The sequence below is a fragment of the Sapajus apella genome, unplaced genomic scaffold (assembly GCF_009761245.1).
Source record: "Sapajus apella isolate SASKATOON/1434 unplaced genomic scaffold, GSC_monkey_1.0 scaffold2, whole genome shotgun sequence".
In the NCBI taxonomy this organism is placed as follows: domain Eukaryota; kingdom Metazoa; phylum Chordata; class Mammalia; order Primates; family Cebidae; genus Sapajus; species Sapajus apella.
This window is the reverse complement of record NW_022436942.1, coordinates 52,782,518-52,807,163: the sequence shown is the minus strand read 5'-3', so window position 1 is coordinate 52,807,163 and position 24,646 is coordinate 52,782,518. Positions and strand designations below refer to the sequence as shown.

Below are 24,646 nucleotides of genomic sequence, written 5' to 3'. Positions count from 1 at the left end.
GAACTATGTGGAAATAAAGTTCCACATAAAAAAAAAGGTTTTGCTTTTTTTTTTTTTTTTTTCAATTTTTGGGTAGCACACTGGAAGAATTGCTTCAAAAAATTCCCCATCAAATTTCAAGGTACTCAACCATTTTTCCAAGTGCATCGCCTAGTGAACGATGTTCGCGACTCTATATACTGCATTTTGTTACTGAAAATGACTCAAGATCCAAAACAAGCAACATCCTGAAATGACTCTCTACTGAGATTTTTGGCGAATAACACGGAACAGAGTCTCTCACAATGAACTTCAGATCTGTTGTTAAAATTATTTTTTATGTTACGTCAAATACTCAGACTAATTGTCCCGCTTTGGTGTACAGCAATAATTGGACTATATAAAGGTTATAATCACACTGATACTCCTTTGGCACAGGTTTGAGCTCTGTGCTACCAAGGATAAACTGTTAGGATTTCGACTCACACATCCTTATCACAGGTACTGGTTCCTCTCAGGATCATTGTGATGTTGGATGCCCGGGTAAAGTTTGCTCCCGTCACTATCACGTTGCTTTTCCCTAATGTCGATATTTTCTGTGGCTCAATGGACTTAATGTAGAAGGCCTATTGGAAATAAAAGATTAAAACAGGAGATCAAAGCTAAGAAATGGCACCGCTCCAACAAGTCTGTTTATGCACTGCAGTTCGAAGAAATCACTGGGAAATTACAACATTTTGCAAACACAAGCAGGCAGTGTTTAATGAAATCAATGAATTCAAGGAAGAGTGTGGCAGACTCATGTCTCTCAACATGTGACAGCATGAGGTCAAACCAATTAGTCTTTGTCTCACAAGACAGTTGAAAATACAGTCGAAGAGTCTGACATTCTGTCTGAAGAGCGAGGTATCACTAGAGTTTTGAAAATGCTGCCTTACAGCCTCTGGAGGCTCACAGTGTAAGCAAAATCAAGGAAAGAAAGAGAGTCCATTGACCGTAGGCCAATGGCAGACTCATTGTTAAGTTGAAAGAAATGTCATTCCAGATAAATTTCACTCCCAAGAAAGCAGTTCATATTTTTTGTTACAGTGAGGTTATTTGAATCCAGGAGGATACTGCAGGGGGAAAAACCTCACGAAATCCACCTGTTTGGTCACCTAATATCAAGTAGTTGGATGTCTAAAAACCACTGTGGCCATCCATGGTTTGTAGACACCACGACCTCCTTCTTGCTACCCAGTTTCAGCAGGCTTTATCAGGCCTCAGGTCAAGCACATGTCCCTTCGAGTCCCTTGCTACCTGACTTTATGTCATGTAGGTGAATGCCACCTTCCTTCTCCATTTGTGATGTCTAATCAAATTCTCCCTTAAAAAAAAAAAAAAAGCCCTTTATTTGTTAGAAGTATCTCTTTTCCAAATAAAACAATCCTGATTTCTTTCACTTTTATGCTACAGATGCTACTGTCTATCATTCTGATCATTGGACTGTTCTTTTGTAGACAATTTCCAGCAAGTCTGTATTCTCCTTTTTTGTTTTTAAGACGGAGTCTGGCTCTGTTGCCCAGGCTGGAGTGCAGTGGTGCAATCTTGGCTCACTGCAACCTCCGCCTGCCAGGTTCAAGCGATTCTCCTGCCTCAGCCTCCCCAGTAGCTGGGATTATAGGCGCACACCACCATGCCCAGGTAATTTTTTTGTACTTTTAGTAGAAATGGAGTTTCACCATGTTTGCCAGGCTGGCCTTGAACTATTGACCTCAGGTGATCCGTCTGCCTCAGCCTCCCAAAGTGCTGGGATTACAGGCGTAAGACACCGTGCCTGGCCAAGTCTGTATTCTTCTACAATATGGTGACCAAAACAGGACATAAGATTCTAAGATTCTAGCCAATAGAAAGTCCAGCAGATCTTTAACAAAAGTGAACATCATACTCACACTATTTTTGCCCCTATATCCTCTACCATCACAGAATATACTCACAGTCTTGATATTTGAAAATGACCCCAAGGTCCAGAGATGCTAAATCACATGACATTTGGTGAAATTCTAAATGCTGAATACATCCACTTGGAGAACAAAGTCCAGGAAGAAGCCCCTGAGCCACTGGGAGAACTCCATGATGTCCAACACCTGCCTAACACCTGCTTCTTGAAGCAACTGCATATCCTGTGCTTCTCTGTGCATGGAAGGCTCATCGGGGTGGCCCTGCTGGGCTGCGGGGCTGCCCATCCTGCTGAAACAGACCTTTTCTCATTCTGCTCCTTGGCACACACAGGTGCTACACAGCACAGTCATCCCCATCACTCCTCAGTGCTTTGGATTGGTTTTGCAGATTGAGGTAAATTCATCATTAATGTCATCACAGCAACGATGTAACGTGACACAGAATTGATTTTGGTAGCAGAATTTATTGTAATCACTTTGTGAAGGACGTTAGCCCTGTATTTATTGAATCACTAAGGGCCTAAAAGGGTCACTTTAATTATTCTGTTATACTTGACTGCATTTTATGGGGGAAATTATCTGCTAGAATGGTACTTGGATGTGGGGATTAGCAAAGCCTTCAAGATAAATCTCTTGCAAATGTCAAGTGTGTGTTATATAGCAAAAGGCTTACTCTTTGCTCTTACATGGTGACAGCTAAGAGAACAAGTGTTTACTGAGCACCTACAGGGTCCTTAGGCCAGATGTGTGGGGGACACATGATCTATGTGTGCACTACATCAGCAGTTGGCAAACTGCAGTCTGTGGGCCCGATCCTGCCCGTTCCCTGCTTTTGCATGGCCCATGACAAAATGTCAAAAGAAGAAGAATATTCCATAACATGTAAAAATACATGAAATTCAATTTCAGCACCCATGAATATTCGTCTGGGGAGCGTCTCTGGCTGCTGTTGCACTGCAGCTGTAGAGTGGAGTAGCTGCGGCAGAGACATACGGCCCACAAAGCCTAAAATATTTACAGTCTGGCTCTTTGTAGAAAACATTTGCTGACCTCTGCTCTAGAGGAGCCCGCTGTCTTCTTAGGGGAGCAAGACAGAATTTTGTTTTCTGTTTTTCTGTAAACCCCAGTGCAGACTCACATTTACATCCAAGTCAACTATGATTCCCAGGTTTCTTTTCTTTCTAGATAGTCCTTCCTGCTTCTTCTATTTATCCTGCTGATGTCTGCTCAAGCAAAATTTTCAGACATGCCAAGTAAATGCTACATCTCTACTCTCTGCAGAGGATAGAGAGAGCCTTACAACTAATGTAAAAAAAAGATTTTTTAAGGAAGTTATATTTTGTTCCTTAAATGGCTCTACAAACACCATCAGAGGACTCGCCGCATCATCTTATTAACTTTTATTTCCCCGAGTGGAGACCATCTTGCTACTTCAAAAAGATTTTAAATCCTTACTGTTTGGAGACATTTCCCTTGGCTATCTAGGATGGAATCCAGCCCTGACCTGTCTTGTGAAAGCGGCTGCTTCCAGTTTGCTGTCAAACGGTCAGATTAGTTGTCTTTTGTTTGCTGATAGAACCTCTTCTAATCTTAATACATGGGTTAAAGAACTACCAAGAGGATCCTCCTAAATAAATGGTGCAGGTATAAAATAACATTAAAAAAAAAAAAAAGATAGGGGGCAGCTCCATGGCTGCACTGCATGGCTACAAGAATTCTTAGAAATACATTCTTTCTGGCTGGGTGCGGTGGCTCATGCCTGTAATCCCAGCACTTTGGGAGACTGAGGCAGGTGGATCACAAGATCAGGAGTTTGAGACCAGCCTGGCCAATATAGTGAAACCCCATCTCTACTAAAAATACAAAAATTAACTGGGTATGGTGGCAGGCACCTGTAGTCCCAGCTACTCAGGAGGCTGAGGCAGGAGGATCGCTTGAACCTGGGAGGTGGAGGTTGCAGTGGCTGAGATCGTGCCACCGTACTCCAGCCTGGGCAACAGAGTGAGACTCCATCTCAAAAAAAAAAAAGACAAGAAAGAAGAAATATATTCTTTCTTTTACTAATAAAGATTCTGGAAAATCTAGTACAGACAAAAAGGCAAAGAATCATCTCCCCATAAAGGTTCTACACATTTGTATTTTCATCAAGAGTTAGTTAATTCATAAAACCTGGCATAAAGTAGCCAGCCCTACAAGCTTATACATTTCAGAAGGGGTTAAATTTAAAATATAATTGACCTCAATACAAAGAGACAAATTCTTACAGCCCTATAGTGAGATTCCTCCCTCAGTCTATATACAAAGATTTCTATATATCAAATCAAAATGTCATTGACTATAACCATCACAGCCCTATGTTGTCCAGCAATTAACCTCTGAATAATCTTCCTGTCAGTTACATTTTAAAGACTTCAGGATTATTTTTATGGCTGCACAATTTGAACTTATTCCATAAACTGCTATGAGCTCTGGTTTTCACTTTCTGTTTTGTATAAGAAAGCACATTAGAAACTGGTTAATTAGGAGATTTATAGACTACCCAATCCTTTTTATTTTTTATTTTTAACTGTCATTATAGGATATTGGAAATAGCACAGCCACAAAGAAATAGTTATCTTTGAAAAGGTCTAAGAGGATTACTTCTGACAGTAAGAGTACCTTTTGTGAAGTCTGACATCAACACAATTCAAATTGCCATGACATTAATGGAGAAAATGCTGCTATGATTGAAAAGAATATTGGAAAGAGGTGCATTAGGAGGGCTCAGTTTATTAAGGCCAAATTGCACTCTATTAATCTGTTAAAAAAAAAAATCTGACTATGGCAAAGCTGTCTGTAGGCCTGGACCTGAATCAACACTCAGGAAAATGTCTCTTGGATTTTCACTCATGAAATCAGTTCAAACAGGACTGGATAAAAAGTCACATGGATTCAAAATCAGCTGGAACACTGAAACCAAAGGACATTAGAGAGATGAAAGGTAGCACAACTAATTAAAGGAAAGTGTCCTGTAGGGCCCTACAGGAGTGAGTATTTGGTTCAGGATTATTTAACATCTTTATTAATGACTGAGAAGAGGATGGCGCTAATATATTAACGAAATGTATAAACTGAGAAGAGTGGTAAGCAGCAGTGGAAATGGGAAAGAGAAAGAGGAGGTGAGATATGGAAAGAAAAGAGCAAAATATAGTTCCAGCCAAGAAAACAGAGAGCGAAATGGGAAAACATGGTTCACCATTTGATGCCTATCCCCTGCGACAAATGCCTTTTCATGGGGGCCCCTCATACAGGCTCCAGGGAACTTGAGATGTGATTTTGGTTGGCCCTGGGAGTGCCAAGAATTAGCAGCTCCTCCTTTCGCAGAGCTTGAGACTTCCAGGGAGAAGGTGACAGATCAAAGCCCTGTGAGAAGAGATTGAGACTCACTCCTCTGAGCTGCAGACTCTAAAAGGAGGCTACCTTGGCTGCCAAGGCCACCCCCTGAACAACTTGCTATTCCTCTTGGCCCTTGAGCCTCCTGAGTATGGCTCCCCAGACCTGGACTGGGTGACCAAAACTCCAGGGCCAGGGAGGGCAGCTCTTCCCAGCCAGTGGAGGGCCCTGATTGCAACTTAAACCCAGGCTCTCAGAGTCCACCCTTGGCCAAGATTCAACTCATGCATGAGATTCTTGCTGCTCCCAAGGGCCTCGGTTGCCTACCTAAGCCTCCTCTCTCTGTCTTGGAGCAGATGTCCAGCCTTGTCTGGGTCTGACTCCTCCCCTCTGACCACACCCTGCCCCACCCTTTTCTCCCGTATCTTTGAGGTGAATATACTCCCCACACAGCCTGGCCAGGTTGGAGGTCTTGCTCCCAGCCTACATGTGAGGCACAGATCAGGGCAGGCTTTGACGGTCTAATACCAAGAGAAGCCAAGACTAGAGTTCTTTCTTCCAGACTGACTTTTATTAATATCATCGGTAGTATGGTTTAACCCATGTTTATGTCCAATTTAGGGCATACAATGTAGGTTAGTGGTTAAAACTATGTTGAGTCAGATTGCCTGGATTCACATCTCTTATTACCAATTTACTCTCTCTGAGCCAAAACCTCCTTATCTATAAAATGGGGAAAATAGGTCCATTGTGAGACTTAGATACTGCGCTCAGGGCGTGGCACAGGCTCAACAAACATTGCTACCACTGTTCAATTGAGTACATTCTGGCATTCTCTCTTGTATCATATTCAACTGCATCATGAAAATATTATAAGTTCTGCCATGTCAGCTCCATGCAGCCATGCATTTTGCCTGTCTGGCACATAGGAGTTGCTCAACAAACACATTTTGAATGAATGAATACATGAATGATTATAAGTTAATTCTACAGTACCTGGCCCTATGCTAGGCCCATAGAAACTACTCAGCAAGGTATATGTGAAATTCACTTTCACTCTTGAAGGCAAGGTCCCCAAAAGCATTTATTTGGATTGCCTGTGAGAGATCAAAAATGCATATTCAAAAGTGATGGAGGTGTCAGGTGTGGTGGCTCACACCAGTAATCCTAGCACTTTGGGAGGCTGAGGCAGGTGGATACCTGAGATCAGGAGTTTGAGAACGGCCTGCCCAACATGGTGAAACCCTGTCTCTACGAAAAATATAAAAAATTAGCTGGGCATGGTGGCAGGCACCTGCAATCCCAGCTACTTGGGAGGCCAAAGCAGAGAACTTGAACTTGGGAGGCAGAGGTTGCAGTGAGCCGCGATCGGGCCACTGCACTCCAGCTGGGGCAACAAGAGTGAAACTCCATCTCAGGGGAATAAAAAGTGATGGAGGAAGATAAGAGGAGGTGCAAGGAAGAGAAAGAAAACCATTTGAATATAAATTGCCAGAGATATGACTTTGTATGGTTTATTTCTGCCCCATAGTGATAAGCATATTGAGAGTAACGACAGATATTAGAATGACATCATATCAGAAATTTTCACAATCTCTCCTTGAATGCACAAAAGAGAGGGGAACTATCTCTACTCTCAGGGGGTAAAGGCACCAGATATAAGAAGGTTAAGAAATGGAAGGAGAAGTGGTTAGGGCAGGGTGACGGGGCCAACGGTCCCGACAAGTTTCAACTACTAGATCTGTGGAGACAGACAGACAGACAGACAGACAGACAGATAGACAGATGGTCAGATAGACAGACAGACAGACAGACGGTCAGATAGATGGACAGACAGACATATAGACAGACAGACAGACAGACGGTCAGATAGACAGACAGACAGACAGATAGACAGACAGACAGATGATCAGACAGATGGTCAGACAGACAGACAGATAGACAGACAGACAGACAGACGGTCAGACAGACGGACAGACAGACAGACGGTCAGACAGACAGACGGTCAGACAGACGGACAGACAGACAGACGGTCAGACAGACAGACGGTCAAAAAGACAGACAGACAGACAGACGGTCAGATAGACAGACAGACAGACAGACAGATGGTCAGATACTGGCCTTTATAGCTTAAAATACTCCTCCAAGGTCATACATAGATTTCTGAGTTCATTTCTCTACTGCGGTCACGCATTTCTCTCATGCAGCCCCCTTGGCAGATGATGGTATACATTTCAGGGTCAGGACACAGGGGTGGGTCTTGGGGTCACGGAACAGTGTGAGGGCTACCGGCTTTGTAGGGATTGAACCAGGACCCTACCTCATAAGTACCAGATCCTTGGATTAGCAAATCCATACACCAAAAAACTCAAATAAGGTATCTTGAATAGCATTCCACTGCCACTGAAGAATAAAGTCAAAACTCCTGGGGCTGGTATGCGAGGCCCTATAGATGCAGGCTCCAGCGACATTTCAACCTTGGGTCTCATCATTTCCTGCAGCCTCTGCTCCTACTTAGGGTTTCCTCTAGCATGTGTCCTGGAATCTTCTGGCTCCCACCTCCACACTGTGCTTAGGCTGGTTTCTCTTCTTCAAATGCCTGCATTCATCTGTCTGGATACTTCTTGTCCCTCAAAGGTGGGCTGAAATGCCATCTCCATCAATCGATCCATCTGTCAATCAAAGACTTAACCAACCACACTGATTAAGTGTTTTCAACTTCGAGGCACTCGGCTTAAGCAAACAGGAAGGACTAAGACAAAGCCCCGGGCACAGAGAGGCTCTCTGTATACTTTCTGGTACTTTCCCTATTTTAACATTTTAAAAATCTTGTATTGTTGCTTACATACTCATAGATAAGATTCTTGAGACTGATAGCCAGAGATGTGCCTGATTCATTTGTATCCTCCTCATGGAATCTGTGGAGCTCAGTATAATGGCATCTAAGAGGTGTGCAATAAATGTCTCTGGAAATGATCCAAGTTCAGGATCCTAGAAGCCTAAGACAGTGCCTGCCACACAGGAAGTACTCAGTACATATGTGATGTGGGCAGATGCACTGAAGCGAAGCTGTGAGTGCCTTCTCTGGTAGCAAAAGAATCACAAAGACATTGGGTGCTTTGTTCAAGGCCAACATGAAGACCTAAAGTGGAAATCAGAATGTTACACATTCCACATGATAACGAAAGACAGCAATGTTTCACAGAGCAGGAGATATCCCTCCTGTGACAAATAACACTCCATTCTCTAGCAAACAAAAGAGAGATTCTGTTCTAAGACACATATTTAAAGAAAACATGTCAGTATCAACAAAATGTCTTTCTCCATACTTAGAAGGGTAATCCACAGAGAAGCACTGAAGACAGACCTGGGCTTTTGTTTATTTTCAGCCTTCTCCTTCTCTTGTGGTGACCCCAGTCCTTTTAACCACACAGTTCAAAAGGTGCAGAGAGACACACTGCAGGAAACCAGGATGTAGTGACTTTATGATATTTGTCTTTAAAATTAAAGACGTTTAAAAAGCCGCTGCCTGGACCACGACTCGGCGATAAAAAGGAATGAATTATTGATACATAAAAGAACTTGGATGAATTTCCAGAGAATTATGTTGAGTTAAAAGAGCCAATCCCCCAAAGGGTACATCTGGATGATTCCGTTTATATAAAATTCTTGAAATGATAAAATTATAGAAATGGAGCCGAGATCAGTGGTTGCCAGGCATCAGAGATGGGAATGGGAGGGAGGAGGGGAATGGGTGCGACTGTGCAAAGGCAACCTGGGGAGCCTTGTGACGACAGAGCTGTTCTGTGTCTCGACTGCTGTCAACATCAGTATCCTGACTGCGGAGCTGTGCTATAGTTTTGCAGGATTGAAGGAAACCAGGTAAAAGATGTTAAATATTATTGTCTTACAACTGCATGTGAATCTACGGTTATCTCAAAATTAAAAGTTTATTGTTTTCCAAAACGATCTTGAAAAAGAAGAACAAATTTGAAGGATTCACACTTCCTGGTTTCAAAATTTACCACAAAGCTACAGTAATCAAATAAGGCAGTACTGACATAAAGACAGAGATAAATCAATAGAATAGAAAAGAACACCTAGAAATACACTCTCACAAATATGGTGAAATGATTTTCAACAAGGGTGTCAAAACCATTCAATAGGGAAAGGACATTTTTTTCAACAAATGATGTTGGAAAAACTGGATATCAACATGCAAAAGAGTGAAGTTAGACCCATTTCTCATCCCATATGTAAAAATGAACTCAGAATAAATCAGAGACCAAAATATAAGTTCTACAGACCTTTACAAGTAAACATGGAAAGTTTCATGACACTGAATTTGGCAATGATTTCTAGGATCTCACACCAAAAGCATGGAAAATAAAAGAAAAAAATAATAAATGAACTGGACTTCATCAAAATTTAAAACTCCATGTCAACAGAATGAAAAGGCAGCCTATGGAATGGGAGGAAATAGTGGCAAATGATATATTTAAGGGGTTGATATCCAGAATATGTAAAGAACTCCTGCAACTCAACAACAACAAAAAGAACCCAATTTAAAAAATGGGCAAAGGACTTAATTAGACATTTCTCCAAAGAAGATACATAAATGGCCAGCAAGCATATAAAAAGATGCTCAACATCATTAATCATCAAGGAAATGCAAAACAAAACCACAATGAGATACCACATGACACAAATTAGGATGGCTACTATCAGACAAATCAGAAAATAGCAAGTGTTGGTGAGGATGGAGAGAAACTGGAACCCTCGTGCACTATTGGTGGGAATGCAAAGCGGTATCGTTGCCATGGAAAACAGTACAACGTTTCCTCAAAAAACCAAAAGTAGAATTACCATACAATCCAGTAACTCTGCTTCTGGGCATATACCCAAAAGAATTGAGAGCAGGTCTCGGAGAAATAGCAGCACACTCACGCTCCTAGTAGCATTATTCATCACAGCTAAAATGTGGAAGCAACCCATGCGTTAATCCATGGATGAATGGATAGACAAAATGTGGTATATACATACACTGGATTATTCAACCTTAGAAAAGAAGGGAATTCTGACCCATGCTACCACATGGAGGAACCTTAAGGACATCATGCTAAGTGAAAGAAGCCAGCACAAAAAGACAAATTCACTTATATGAGGTACCTAGAGGAGTCAAATTCATAGAGACAAAAAATTAGAATGGCGGTTGCCAAGGGCTGGGGGGAAAGAGAGATGGAACGTTATTATTTAAGGATCATAGAGTTTCAGTTTTGCAAGATGAAAAGAGTTCTGGAGATGAATTGCACAACAATGTGAATGTACTTACCATGACTATACAGTTAAAAGTAGTAAAAATTATAAATTTCATTTGTATATTTTATCAAAACTAAAAAAATAAATAAAACCCAGAACAACAACAAAGTTTAATTAAAAAGAAAACCACCGTCTCCCTGATCCAAGTCCTTGTCACTGTGTCTTAGTTTTCCAAACCAGTGGGATGAGAAAAGGAGCCCATTACTTAACAAGACCTCAAAGACTGCTAAAGTCTGGAGCTGCCTGAGCACCAAGCTTTTCTAACGTCTTTAATTAACTTTATGTCCATTTGATTCACATTCCCTCTGTTTGTTACTTAGTTCACCTGAAGTTACTATCAAATTCTCAGTGATGATTAAAAATGTGCTACTTATTCACCTTTGCACTTGACCTTAGGTAGCAGCAAATGGAGAAGTCAAAAACCACGGATTATGTAATGTCAGTTAATGGATTTCCAGCAGTGAAAAAAAAAACCACCACAGATTAGAGAAATGGAAAACAGAGCTTTTTTCTCCCCAGAGCCGCCCTTTTTAATTTGTCTGTTTCTGCTAGACTCCAAGGTTAGCGAGGGCCGGACTTATCCTCTTTTTGGGTTTTACCACATATAGATGCTCAATGAACTTTTGTTGACTAAGTGAAGCTCTAGGCACAGCCACATGTGTTCCGCCCATAAATGTTTATGTTGTCACATCCCCTCTTTTCAAACATGACTGACATGGTGACTTAGTAATTTATTATGAAGAAAATGAAAGGAATTTCCAAGGAAAGTTTATGGATAAAGAGCCACTTTTGAGAAGACGAGAGAAATACACATCCTCTAACAATTCTGGTTTAGCAGTACTCACTACTGGTTTGATCTCCCTACAAAGCCAGAAAAAAACAACTGAATCGAGGCTGGTTTGCACACTTTGCACAGATTCCCATGCACATACATAACTCCCAGAAACGCAATTATATATGGTGCAAGTCGAAATCCCTCAGATGGTAGGCTATAACTCCCTCCCAGCTCTTCCCCAGTGAGCCACAAAGTCACCTTTACAATTTTATTTCAACCAGAGCAACACCATTTTTCATAATTACAGAGTTTTAATTTATTTTATGTGAGTGTCCAGCCTTTGATGTATTGAGCTAATTTAAGTGAAACTTGGTTAAAAACCAAAGATACAAAAGGGAATTTTGGTAGAAAGTAAAAATACGGAATATTTTAAGGAACCCAAAGTAGTACGAGTTGTTGTCATGGTCATTCAGAGAGGTTTTCCCCTTAACCACACAAAAATAGAGTCTGACCTGTAAAGCCTGGTTGGTTCTGTTCCCCTTATTCTCCTTCATTCTTCCTCCTCCTGACGGCCTCACGACAGCCACTGGACATTGTTCCTGGAATGGAAACATTCCGTGAATGTCCACATGGGTGGTAAGTTCGAAGTGTGCAACAAACATAAAAGAGAAAGTAGGACTAGGCAGTCACAGACATTTATTTTTGGTTAAACTTTTTCTTTTTTTGAGACAGAGTCTCACTGTGTCTCCCAGGCTGGAGTGCAGTGGCACGATCTTGGCTCACTGCAACCTCTACTTCCCGGGCTCTAGCGATTCTCCTGCCCCAGCCTCCCAAGTAGCTGGGATTACAGGTGTGCGGCATCACATCTGGCTAATTTTGTATTTTTAGTAGAGATGAGGTTTCTCCATGTTGGTCAGGCTGGTCTCGAACTTCTGACCTCAGGTGATCCACCCGCCTCAGCCTCCCAAAATGCTGGGATTATAGGCATGAGCCACTGCCCCCGGCAGTTAAGCCTTACAATACCAAAAAATGTCACTTTACCTGGTTTCTCTCATAATCAGAAGGGTCACAAGCTGTGAAGGGGTGGATACACCTTCTCACACTTTTACACCATGCACAGCCAGTTTCCACGCATGCTGGGCATCTAGCAACACAGAAAACCGACTTAATTCCTGCATCTTTAGGACAATATTCACATCCTAGAATTTCCCTCTGTGATTCGACATGCAAGCATTTAAAAGAAGACAAAAAAAAAAAAAAAAAAAAAAAAAATCCCTGGACAGATTGAGAGAAAGCAGGGACAGAGGACAGTCCTGTAAGGCTTTGTGCCCTGCTCTCGGAAGCCCTCAGGTTGATGGGCCAGAGTGGCACCTGCAGGGGTGTTGCCATGGAAACCTGAAGCTGGGTCACCTGCTGGTCTGTAAGTAACAAGAACCCAATGAATCTGTTTCTGAATCCAGTTCTGCTATTTGTCTACCCTCAGGTAAGTCCTTCTGGAGACAGATCTCTCTCTCCCCACCTCTACCCACCCTGCCTTCCAAAATCAGGAAGCCCTCACTCACGCCAGCAGTCACACTGCAAACTGCCTGGAAGATGTGAGACAGAAAGTGTTAGCTGGCAAGCAGAGGCAACGAGGGGCCTGTGCTTGCTTCATAATCTAATTAAGAAGAATTGTGTGTCTACTAATCAAATCACCTATCATGATTGGGTAAACTGTGGAGGACTTAAAAAGCCCTTATGAGAAGGAATGTGAAAAAGGGAAATCCCGTATGATCTGAAAACGTGGCTAAGCGAGGCCAGAGGAAGCCTCAGCTCTAGCAAGGGGCGCTAGCACAGGGCAAGCGGACCCAGTTTGTATTTTATACCTTCTCCAAGAAATGAGGAAACATTCTGAGACCCTGACCTACAGAAACTGCAGTTTCCATGGAAGGAGGAGACACCCTGGCTTTTGTGTGGATCCGGCCACCTAAGTGACCTAAAGCGGGTTTGTGATTTGCACGCTTCTTCTACCCCTGGGGTGTGATTACCGTACTAAGTGCTTTCCTAACAGGAAGCAGTTACCTACGGAAAGGGCGCTCACCCTCCCTGGGGGACCTAGGTCTGAGGTCTAGTTCTTAATTACCGAGTTGTGGGACCTGGGGCGAGTCGGTTCCTTTCATCTGGCCTTTAAAACTGAGCATCAGGGGAGCTACATTATCTTTCAACTGTCTGAGTTACACAATTCTATTTAATTCTTCCCCTTTTTTCCTATTTTCACGAACTTCTGAGGCTTTCCATAGCAATTTTTGTATTTTTTTCTTCCTAAATTCATTCTATTTCTTAGCAATAATTGAACGGGGCCCTTGTGTCATCTTTTTCAAAGTGCCTCCGTGGAGGAGATTAGGCCCCGGGGCTCTTGCTCTAATCATTCAAGAGCAGCCTCCCAGCTCAGCTTCAAGCTCAGATTCATTTTCCCCAGAGAAACCATGGCTCCCAGGCCAGGCCAAAAGAAACTCCCATTTGGTACTCGAACAGCTGGTCGATACAAACCATGGTGTGATCTACAGTCGCGACTCATGCAGTCTCCCAAGGTGCCCTGGGGACCTCCGTCCCAACTTTCAGTTGGAAAGTCAGGCGTCTGAGAAACAGATTTCCTGTGTCCTCTTGCTGCTTTAGAAGCGAAGAGTGAGGTTTGGCAATAACTCGGGGGCCTATGTAGCTCAAAGGAGCCAAATATGGTGAAAAGGGGGGCAGCAGGAACATGTTCTTTTGGTGAAAGGGACCGCCCCTTGTCCTTCTTGAGTAAGACTTCTTACCCCTAGGCTCAATGTTTCTCGATCTGCCTAAATTCCCGAAGCCATTCCAATCAGGAGAGAGCCTAGCAGTGCTCCTTCTTCTTCGTCTTTTTTTTTCTTTTCTTTTTTATTTTTTTTGAGACAGTCTCATTCTGTCGCTCAGGCTGGAGTGCAGTGGTGCCATCTCGGCTCACTGCAACCTCTGGCTCCTAGGCTGTGATCCTCCCACCTCAGCTTCCCAAGTAGCTGGGACTCCAGGCACGCACCACCATGCCTAGCTAACTTTTGTATTTTTTGTAGAGATGGCATCTCACTATGTTGCTCAGGCTGCCCTCAAATGCCTGGGCTCAAGCAATCTGCCCACCTAGGCCTCCCTAAGTGCTGGGATTCCAGATGTGAGCCACTGCATGTGGCTTGTCCTTTCTTCTTTACTTATTTCAAGGCCGCCTCTCAGCGTTGGGAAGATCTATTTCCCTGAGGGTATGATCACTTAAGCACAATCTCTCTCCCTTGAGTTGCGAGCTTACTAGTCTGGGCTAGAACGCGTGAGCTGAGCTTATTAGCTCAGTGGCTCTCCCACCTCCCATTAGGCCATGCTCCAAAAGGCATTTTGGAAAGTTCTATCTCACAAAAGAGTTCTTTAGGAAATGGAAGAGTCAAACAAATAAGCAAATTAAGACCAACGAGAGAATATTCAAATTTCAAATAAAATCTTACTCTTTTAATGATAAGCAGTTGGTAAAGTTGAATCTGCCTGATAAATTCCAAGAACCGAAGGAGAACATCACGTTGACAACTGAAACATCTGGAGCGAAGGGAGGAAAAAAGTCATTTATGGTAGATTCCTGCTATAGTCAAGCATAGCTGTAAATGCAAAAAAAATAAATATTTTTGCCTCCTCTGCATAGTGGGCGGGAGCGTGGCAGCTGTTTGCTAACATTTCAGTCAGTATGTGGTTCCTTCCCATGGGCCATTCGCATCAGGCAGCCGGCGTGCACAGCTCAAGCCTCCAAACAGACTGAACCCACCTCGAGTTCCAAGCCTCCCATGGATAATCACTAGGAAAAAGCCATTTTACAGCTCATTTACATCTCACACTCTCCTAGGGATCACTATCTCAGCTTTTAATTGGCCAAGGCATAAGAATAAAACAAGTCACCAAGCAAGAAGTGCCTAGAACATGAAAATTGGAACGTTAGAAATCCTGTACCTTCAGAAAAATCCACGCTGCAAATATTTACCTAACATACTCTAAAGGGTAGTTCCTATGGGCAGGGTTGCACAATCTTCTTGGGGGTCGACTGTTACCAAATCTGTGATGAAGGATTTCTTATCTGCCTTTGAAAACCTACTCATTGGTTAGAAAACCCCAAAAGAACAAAATAACAAGGATTTAAAACTTCTAAAACAGCGTTAGAGACATAGAATATTTCCTGTGTCTCCTTAAACATATATATTCTATCCAAGGTACTGATTCCCAGACTCGATTGTCTATCAGAATCACCTGAGAAATTTACAAAAATATAGATTCCAGGGTCATGCTCCTGAATATTCTGATTTAGCAGGACTGGGGTGAACTGCTTCCCATGGAATGATTGTATAGAGCCCAGGTTTGGGCATTCTGCCACACACAGAGTGGCACCCTTCAAATCCCCTTCTGTCCAGGGACCAGTGCTAATAACAAGGTATTAATATCTTTTTCCTTTGATGAATTAATAGGAATAGGAGATGGTGCTATTTATTTATTTATTTATTTATTTAAATAGAGACAGGGATTCACCATGTTGGCCAGGCTGGTGTTGAACTCCTGACCTCAAGTGATCTGCCCGCCTCAGCCTCCCCAAGTGCTGGGATTCCAGGCGTGAGCCACCATACCCGGCTGAGAGGGTGCTTTTTAAATCCAAGTCTTGACAAAATAAGAAGCTGGCTTGCCTCCATTGGCACCCCTAATTTTCTTACTGAAATTTTATTAGTGTGTGGTTCACAAAGCCTAAGAACCCTTACCCTAAGGTGTCTCTCCACAGCAATAACACTCCCTATGAAAGCCAGAATTCCACATAAAATTCGGTTCACGTACAGTGGGTATATGTGAAATGATCATCTTCTGTTCTCAAGACAAAGAGGCTTGGAGGGCTGGCATGACCTCTCTGCAAAAGCCTCTGAACAGACACTTGATACATGTAAGTCGAATGAACACAGGGCCAGTCAGCTCTGAGGGACCCCCAGTGAAAATACACTTCAGTGGAATCTGTAAGTGTCCAGTGATGAAGACTGCAAAAGTCACACTTTTTTTCAAGCATCAAATAGGTACAAAACTCTATCTGGAAATATCACAAGGAAATGGATATTCATGATTTCTTCTATGAAAGCATTTAACTTAGGTGAACAAAACACAATGATAACAGCACGCTCAAGGAAACACCCTATGAGTGGGTTCAGTTCCCTCTGGCTACCTGGGTACCAACGCAGGGGTGTGCATCGAAGATCAAAGGGGAGTTAGAATCGCTGAGAAAGAGCAGAATCTGGCAAGAATAAATATGATTTATTCCATAGTAGAGACCACATGGAAGAGGTGACTTTTCTCCAATGTTTCAAAGCAGAAAGGGAGACAGGATTTTGTAAGTGGGGAAGCTATTCTAGATTCAAAGGCCATGGATAAAGGCTTGGCAATGGTCACTGGCTGGCTGAGTACAAGAGGCTGGGAAGCGAATTTGTTTGCCTGTTCAGAATATGTAAGCTATTCAGAAAACGGCAGGTGAAGGGCTGGGTGCAACTGATGGAGGCTCTAAAAGCAACCAACTAGCTTTACAAGGTGATCTCAAATATTTCAGAAGCATATTTTATAGGTGAGCAAGGTCTGCATTTCCATGAACAAAATTAACCAGAAGTGCATCACAAAGGCTGCACGGTGTGGACAAAGTAAAGTCGAAAATTGAGGTGATTTTCCAAGCAATCAGACCCAAACAGCCACCAGCCAGTGGCTGAGAGGCATTTTTAAGCTCACATCTCTGGCCTGGTGCATTAAATTACCTTTTGAGGGATTTAGGATCAATTGGGTGCTATGGTCTGAATGTTGATGTCTCCCCAAAATTCGTATGTTGGAATCTAACACCCAATGTGAGAGTATCAAGCCATGAGGCCTTTGTGAAGTGATTAAGTCATGAGGGCTGCACCTCATGAATGTGATTAGTGTCCTTATAAAAGAGGCGTGAGAGGGCTCCCTTGCCTCTTCTGTATGTGAGAATATAGCAACAAGGTGCCATCTGTGAAGCCAGAGGCCAAGCCCTTGGCAGACACTGAATCTGCTGGAGCCTTGACCTTGGACTCCCCAGACACCAGAGCTGTAAGCAATACATTTCTATTGTTTATAAATGATCCAGTCTCAGGTATTTTGTTATAACAGCCAGAATGGACTAAGACACTGGGTAACTCCAGCTCTCACCACAAAACCCACTCAGTTCCATTAATGATCCTCACTCATTCCTGGAGACCTACTCCACGAGCTCAACTCTACTGCTAGTCCTCCTTATCTGAAGAGACTCAGGAGTCCTCCGTCTGCCCAATGCACTGCCTAACCATCTTCTGTATCCACTTCTCTCCATCCCCCTTGGCCTCTCCTCCAGCTCTCACTTTCCCTCTCACCCGGACCCCTCCAGTAGCTTTCCTATCTGATCTTTTGGAACTCAGTCTTTAAGTCATTCCCTTCTTTGGTCCATCCTCCACCTTCAAGCCATTCATTCATTCAACAAACATTTATTGATTGTGAATGGCTACATTGTGCCAGACACTCTTCTAAGTACAGCAGGGAAGACATCTTCCCAAAGTCCCTGACTCCATGGGGCTTACATTCCAGCAGGAAAGACAGACAATGCACAATTGAACCTTTCTGTTGTATAAATCTGAGTGTCTTGCCAGCCTCCAGCTTAAACCTCTCAGTGTCTCATCACAGCTCCCAGGATTCATGGTTCATAAGACCCTTCACAGTTCCCTGGCTGCCTTCTTTGGTATCCATCTTCTCTCCCTCTCCCCTTTCCACCTTCTCCTACCCCATTTGCTTTGGCCATATAGAAGCTTCTTCAAATAAAGCTTTTTCTCTCCTGGCCATTGTGCAGGTTGGTCTCTGTCTGAAAACTCATCCCCCTCCTCTTTGCCTGGCTCAACTCTACCCTGGAGTCTGGACATCATTTCCTCCAGGAAGCTAACCTTACCCCTTCCCCTTCTGCCATGTCCAGTAAGGTACATTTTTCGTGTGCTTCTCATGGTACTCTATGTTTGCTGCATTTACACACCACATTGTAATGAGCCACTTACTTCTCTCTATCCCTGGGTGTAGTCTTTTTTTTTAGGGGCAAAGGGGAGTCACTGTATCCCGAGCACATAGCATAGTGCCTCACATATAGTAGATGTTCAATAAACACTTCCTGGACGGATGGATGAATGCAATGAACTCAAGCTGATAGAACACTGGTTGTTAAAATTTCTTTTCAGATCTCTGAATTATCTAAACCATTTGGGTACAGTCGGCCCAATGCTGTCTGGCTTTTCTGCACTCTCCTATCCAGCTCACCCTCCTCTTGTCATTGTCCAGGCATATCTGATAGTGGGGTCTTAGAGCAGAGGTGAGGAGAACCCAGGGGAAAAGTGGGAACCAGGTGGTAGGCAGCGAGTAAGTCTACAGAGGGGGAACGACTAGGATTCCTTGGGCAACCTGAACTCAAAAGCTTCCCTTGTTTTTCTAACTTTATAACAACAACAACAACCACCACCCCAGAAGAGTCCACATACCTCTGTAGGCTGCTCTGGTTGGGATGCTACAGGTGCATGTCCAGTTGAGCTGACTTTTATTCTGGCAGAGCTCCCTGCTGGAGTCCATATTCTTCACCATGCACTTGGAGTGTCTTGGAAAGAAGTTTCCCACCATAGTCACTGTAGTCTGTGCAGGGAAAAGATGAGGAAAAAATGATGATTTTTGCAACATTTCCATCCATCACAGAACCTCACATGATTTCACCCTTTGATCCTGCCATAAGAAGGAGAATTTCCAAGAAGAAATTCTCTCAGCCCTCAGAAGAGCTGATGTAAAGAATAGATGTTCCTGGGTGACAGAGCAAGACCCTGCCTCCAAAAAAATAATATAAATATAAAAAAATAGATGCTTTGTTAGCTATTTGGTTTGCTCTTTTGTAAATTGCATATTCTTATTCTTTGACCATTTTTCTGCTTTGTGTGTGTATTTTTCTTATCAGTTTTCAAGAGCTCTCTGCCTGGTGTAGATATTTATCTGTCATATTTCTGACACATATTTTCTCCTAATCTACTGTTTGTCTTGTAACTTTTGCTTGTGGCATCTTTTACCCTTACACAATGTGCTTTTAAGTAATCAAATATAGGGTTTCTTGTCTTGGCTATAAAGTGCTTTCCGAACTCTAGTTTATGGACAAATATGAAATTGTTCCAATGTCTTTACTGCTTTATTTTTTAAGCTCATGTCTTTAATCCATCTGGAACTTATTTTTATATAGAGTGTCAGATAAGGGTCCAACTTTATTTTTATCCAGATGGTTAATCAATTATGTCATCACAGCCATTTATTAAACAAAATAACCTCCTTTTCCCACTGAACTAAAATGCCATTTTGTCCTATATTAAATTTCCATTTATCTGGAATCTATTTCTGAACTCTGCTCTTTTCCAATAATCTATTGATCTACTTCTATTTCAACGTCATTAAGTTTTTACTCCTGTAATTTTAAATATATTTAGCATCTGATAAGGCAAATCTCTCCTTCTTTAACTCTATTTTCATAATTTTCTTAGCACTTCCTGGACATTATTCATCCATATGAACTTTAAGTTCATTTTATCCAAAGGGGTTGAGGGGACTGAGTCTAAATGAAATCATATTAAATATATGCCTTAATATTAGAAAAATTTATATCTTTATGATATTAAGTATTCCTATCCAAACACATGACTTTGTTTTCATCTGTTTCTCTTTGATCTAGGGTTCATTTAAGAGGGTGTGCCTTGATGATATCCTAGGTTTTAAGATACATTTGTCAACTCTTCCTTATTGCTAATATTGTTAGATAATGATTAAAGAAGGTGGTCTGTGAAATGTGCTTTTAGAATTAGTTAAGGTTTTGCTTGTGGTCAAACATAGGATCAAATTTGGATGACAGAGTGTTTTGTGTGTGTGTGTCTGTATGTGTACGGGGTATGTCTTTGTGCCTGTACATATGTACATGTGTATAGTGGGGACACAACAAGACAATCTTGAAATTTCTCCACAGTAACTTTTTCCCAAGGAAATGGTCCAAAGGAACAAGGCAGTCAGGTCTCCTGTTCAGAAGGAAAATTATAGGAATTAACATGCCAACAGTGGACTCCTTTTGCATCAGGAGTATGATGGGATCTGGCGGGAATGTGGGCTAAGTAAAAGGAACCTGGGAGTACAGGAAGTGGTCACCTTATCAGCACCTATGAAGAGCCATAGTCTAGACAAGCAGGCAGCTGTCTGTCTTCTGTTATACTTCTCACTTCCTCCCAGACTTGCTGCACTGCCACCTAAGACTGCTGTCTCCCTGGTTCTCGAATAAGCTTGCTAAGTCTAATCTAGCTCCTGGAGGTCACCCCTATCTTTCCATTGTCAAAAAGTTCTGTTTCTGGACCATATTATCATGCTGGAAGAAGGCCAGCTCCTTCAGTCCACCTCACCTGCACTGGAGTTCAATTATCCTTAGGGGATTCTGAGCACAGTACCAAATCCCAAACCATTCCCACTCACTCATCTTCAACAAATGACTGAACTCTCACTCATGCTGAGTCTTCAACCCAGCATTTATATCTGCACCACACATCTCAGCACACTATCACATATTATCTTGTATACATATATGTCTTTTTTTTTTTTTTTGAGACAGAGTCTTGCTCTGTCGCGTAGGCTGGAGTGCAGTGGCACAATCTCGGCTCAATGCAACCTCCGCCTCCCAGGTTCAAGTGATTCTCCTGCCTCAGCCTTCCGAGTAGCTGGGATTACAGGCATGCACCACCATGCCCAGCTATTTTTGTATTTTTAGTAGAGACGGAGTTTCTCCATGTTGGTCAGGCTGGTCTTGAACTCCTAACCTCAGGTGATCCGCCCGCCTCAGCCTCCCAAAGTGCTGGGATTACAGGCGTGAGCCACCGTGCCTGGCTCAGGCTGATGGCTCTTTCTTGAATCAAACTGGATAAAGAGGAAGTAAAGACTTAAAGGGAGAGGGGGATGCAGAGGCCCCTGGGGAGTCGATTAGCTGGCAATATCCACGGGGCCAAAGAATTACTTGCTGCACAACACTCTTATCAGGCCAACAAATCTTATTTTACTGAATCATTTCTTATTGCTAAACAGTTTCATTATTTCCAGGTTTCTAATTCTATAAATGCTACTGCAAGAGCATCTTTATGCTTAGGGATTTTCTTCTTTCAAGTTATTTCCTCAGAATTCTAAGGCTGAAATTAATGCTTCAAACAGAATGAATTCATGACTTTTGAAACATGCTGCCAAATTGCTTTCCAAAAAGGTTGTGCTAATTGGCATCACCAACACTGGGTGTTAGCATAGCTTATTATCGCTTTAATTTGTATTTATTTGAAAACTAGTGAGGTTGAACATATTTCCATATTTATATCTACTTTGTGAATCTCCTCTTGTGAGAATATATGTGTTTTGGCCCACTTATTTTTCGGTGTGTTGATGTTTTTCATTTTAATTTTTCTTAGTGTTATTATCTTATAATGAATATTTTGTTTATGGCAAATATTTTCCTGAAGTGTGTGTTTTAGTTAACTCTTTTTTTTTTTTCTTTTGAGACGAAGTTTTGCTCTTGTCACTCAGGTTGGAGTGCAATGGTGTGATCTCGGTTCCCCACAGCCTCCACCTCCTGGGTTCAAGCGATTCACCTGCCTCAGCCTCCCAAGTAGCTGGGATTACAGGCATCCACCACCATGCCTGGCTAATGTTTTTGTATTTTTAGTAGAGACAGAGTTTTGCCATGTTGGCCAGGCTGGTCTTGAACTCCTGACCTCAGGTGATCTGCCTGCTTTGGCCTCCCAAAGTGCTGGGATTACAGGCATGAGCCACCAGGCCCAGCCAAGTTAACTTGTATTTATTTATCATATAGATTTTTTTAAAAAGGAAATCACATATATGAATATCTTTCTTCTGTTATTACATACTATATTGCTTCAGAGGTAAAATAAATTCTCATACTTTCAAATTATGTTCAATTTCATTTTCTGTTACTTCTGTGACTTATCTTTACATATCAATTTCCTAGTCTAAATTTTATTTTTATATTTAATGTAAAATATGAAATTACATTTCCATAGTATAAGCCAGGTTATCTCACACATTTTATGAAATTATTTTTGTTTCCTCTTACTTTATGACATCTGTTCTTTAAAATTTTTACATCTATTTCTGAGCTTTCTACTATATTTTGTGAATCTATATTCCTATTTTAAAACCAGAATCATGGATTAAATTACCGTTGATCATCTATCTATCTATCTATCTATTTATCTGTCTGTCTGTCTATCATCTATGTTTGCAATCTAATGGGAGTGGTCTTGCCTAAATAAACTTCTGTTTTTTCAAAATATGTTTTGAATATTCTTGATCAGTTCATGTTATTCCACATGAATTTCATATTAATTTTAAATAAACACTTATTCAAAATTCATTGGAATTACATGAAGTCAAGAAAAATAGGTGAGGAAGAAGTGACATTTTTATGATATCTTCCCACCAAGAAATGTAGAACATGCCTGAATATGTTCAAGATGTTTTCCATATAGTCTAAGAAAATACTTTGTGTATTTTTATTTATGCTTATGTATTTAATTGATAAGGTTTTGCTATGATTACTTACAAATAGCCTTAAGACTGGGCACACTGGCTCACACCTATAATCCCAGCACTTTGGAAGACCCAGGCAGGTGGATCACCTGAAGATCAGGAGTTTGAGACCAGCCTGGCCAACATGGTAAAACCCCGTCACTACTTAAAATATAAAAAATTAGCCAGGCGTGGTGGCCTGTGTCTGTAATCCCAGCTACTCAGGAGGCTGAGGCAGGAGAATTGCTTGAACCCAGGAGGCAGAGGTTGCAGTGAGCTAAGATAGTGCCACTGCATTCCAGCCTGGGCAACAAGAGTGACACTTTGTCTCAAAAAAAAAAAAAAATTGGCCAGGCGCCGTGGCTGACGCCTGTAATCCCAGCACTTTGGGAAGCCAAGGCAGACAGATCACAAGGTCAAGAGATCAAAACCATCCTGGCCAACATGGTGAAATCCTGTCTCTACTAAAGAATATAAAAATTAGCTGGGCATGGTGGTGGGTGCCTGTAATCCCAGCTACTCAGGAGGCTGAGGCAGAAGAATTGCTTGAATCCAGGAGGCGGAGGTTGCAGTGAGCCCAGATTGCACCACTGCACTCCAGCCTGGCGCCTGGTGCCTAGCAACAGAGCAAGACTCTTTCTCAAAAAAAAAAAAAAAATAGCCTTAATACACCACTGCCCTGCTATCTAACTACTATTACAAAGAACGGCTTAAGTTGTTCAAAGCAAGAATCACTTTTTGGTAGCTGTCTCCAACACATATCTCTTTTAGTAAGAATGGTTTTCAAGCAGGATATGTACCTCGCTCTTAAGTTTATAGCTGAGTAGTTTTGTTGTTTTTATGAATAGGACCTTTTATTCATGAAGTTAAAAGTTTGTTTTGTTTGACATGTAGTAAGGTTATTGATATCAAATATTTATTGAACATTCAGCACTAATCATTTGAATAATTTTTAAAGCTAACGTATTTAGATTCTGCAGACATGCAACCACTTAAGATGAGCAAATAATGGTACTTTTTTAGATTTAAATCAAATAATTATTTGTATTACTTCTCTCTTGTGTTACTGCAGTAGACAGAGCTTCACGAATAATGTCAATAATATTAGTGAGGGTGGAATTCCTTGGTTTAGTTCTGTTCTGTAAAAGAATGTTTTGAGGATGGGCTTGTCACTTATGCCTATAATCCCAGCACTTTGAGAGGCTGAGGTGGGAGGATCACTTAAGCCCAGGGGGTTTGAGATGAGCCTGGGCAACACAAGGAGAGCCTATCACTACAAGAAATTAAAAAATTAGCTGGATACGGTGGTGCACACCTGTAGTCCCAGCTACTTGGGAGGCTGATGTGGAAGATCCCTTAAGTCCAGGAGTTCGAGGCTGCAGTAAGTTAAGATCATGCCACTGCACTCCAGCCTAGGGAGCAAGTCCCTGTCTTAAAAAAAAAAAAAAGAAGTTTCCCGTGTCTCTCCGCTAGGAACCATATTGTTTAAGAAATAATTTTATTCCAATTAGTTGGGCATGGTGGCACACACCTGTAATCCCAGCTACTTGGGAGGCTGAGGCAGGAGAATTGCTTGAACCTGGGAGATGGAGGTTGCAGTGAGGCGAGA

The 24,646-nt window shown here is 42.0% G+C and overlaps 1 protein-coding gene across 2 annotated transcripts in view; it reads right to left on the bottom strand.

Annotated features, from left to right (window-relative positions):
* The window catches only part of PLXNC1 (plexin C1), a 158,709-nt gene that overhangs the window by 68,325 nt on the left and 65,738 nt on the right, over positions 1 to 24,646 (bottom strand). For both annotated transcript variants that reach the window (XM_032297975.1, XM_032297982.1), the window contains exons 6-10: positions 18,945 to 19,092; positions 14,877 to 14,964; positions 12,427 to 12,529; positions 11,898 to 11,984; positions 466 to 605 (exon numbers count right to left, since the gene is read on the bottom strand). In XM_032297975.1, the coding sequence (XP_032153866.1) occupies positions 466 to 605; positions 11,898 to 11,984; positions 12,427 to 12,529; positions 14,877 to 14,964; positions 18,945 to 19,092 (566 nt within the window). The remainder of the gene's footprint in view (positions 1 to 465; positions 606 to 11,897; positions 11,985 to 12,426; positions 12,530 to 14,876; positions 14,965 to 18,944; positions 19,093 to 24,646) is intronic.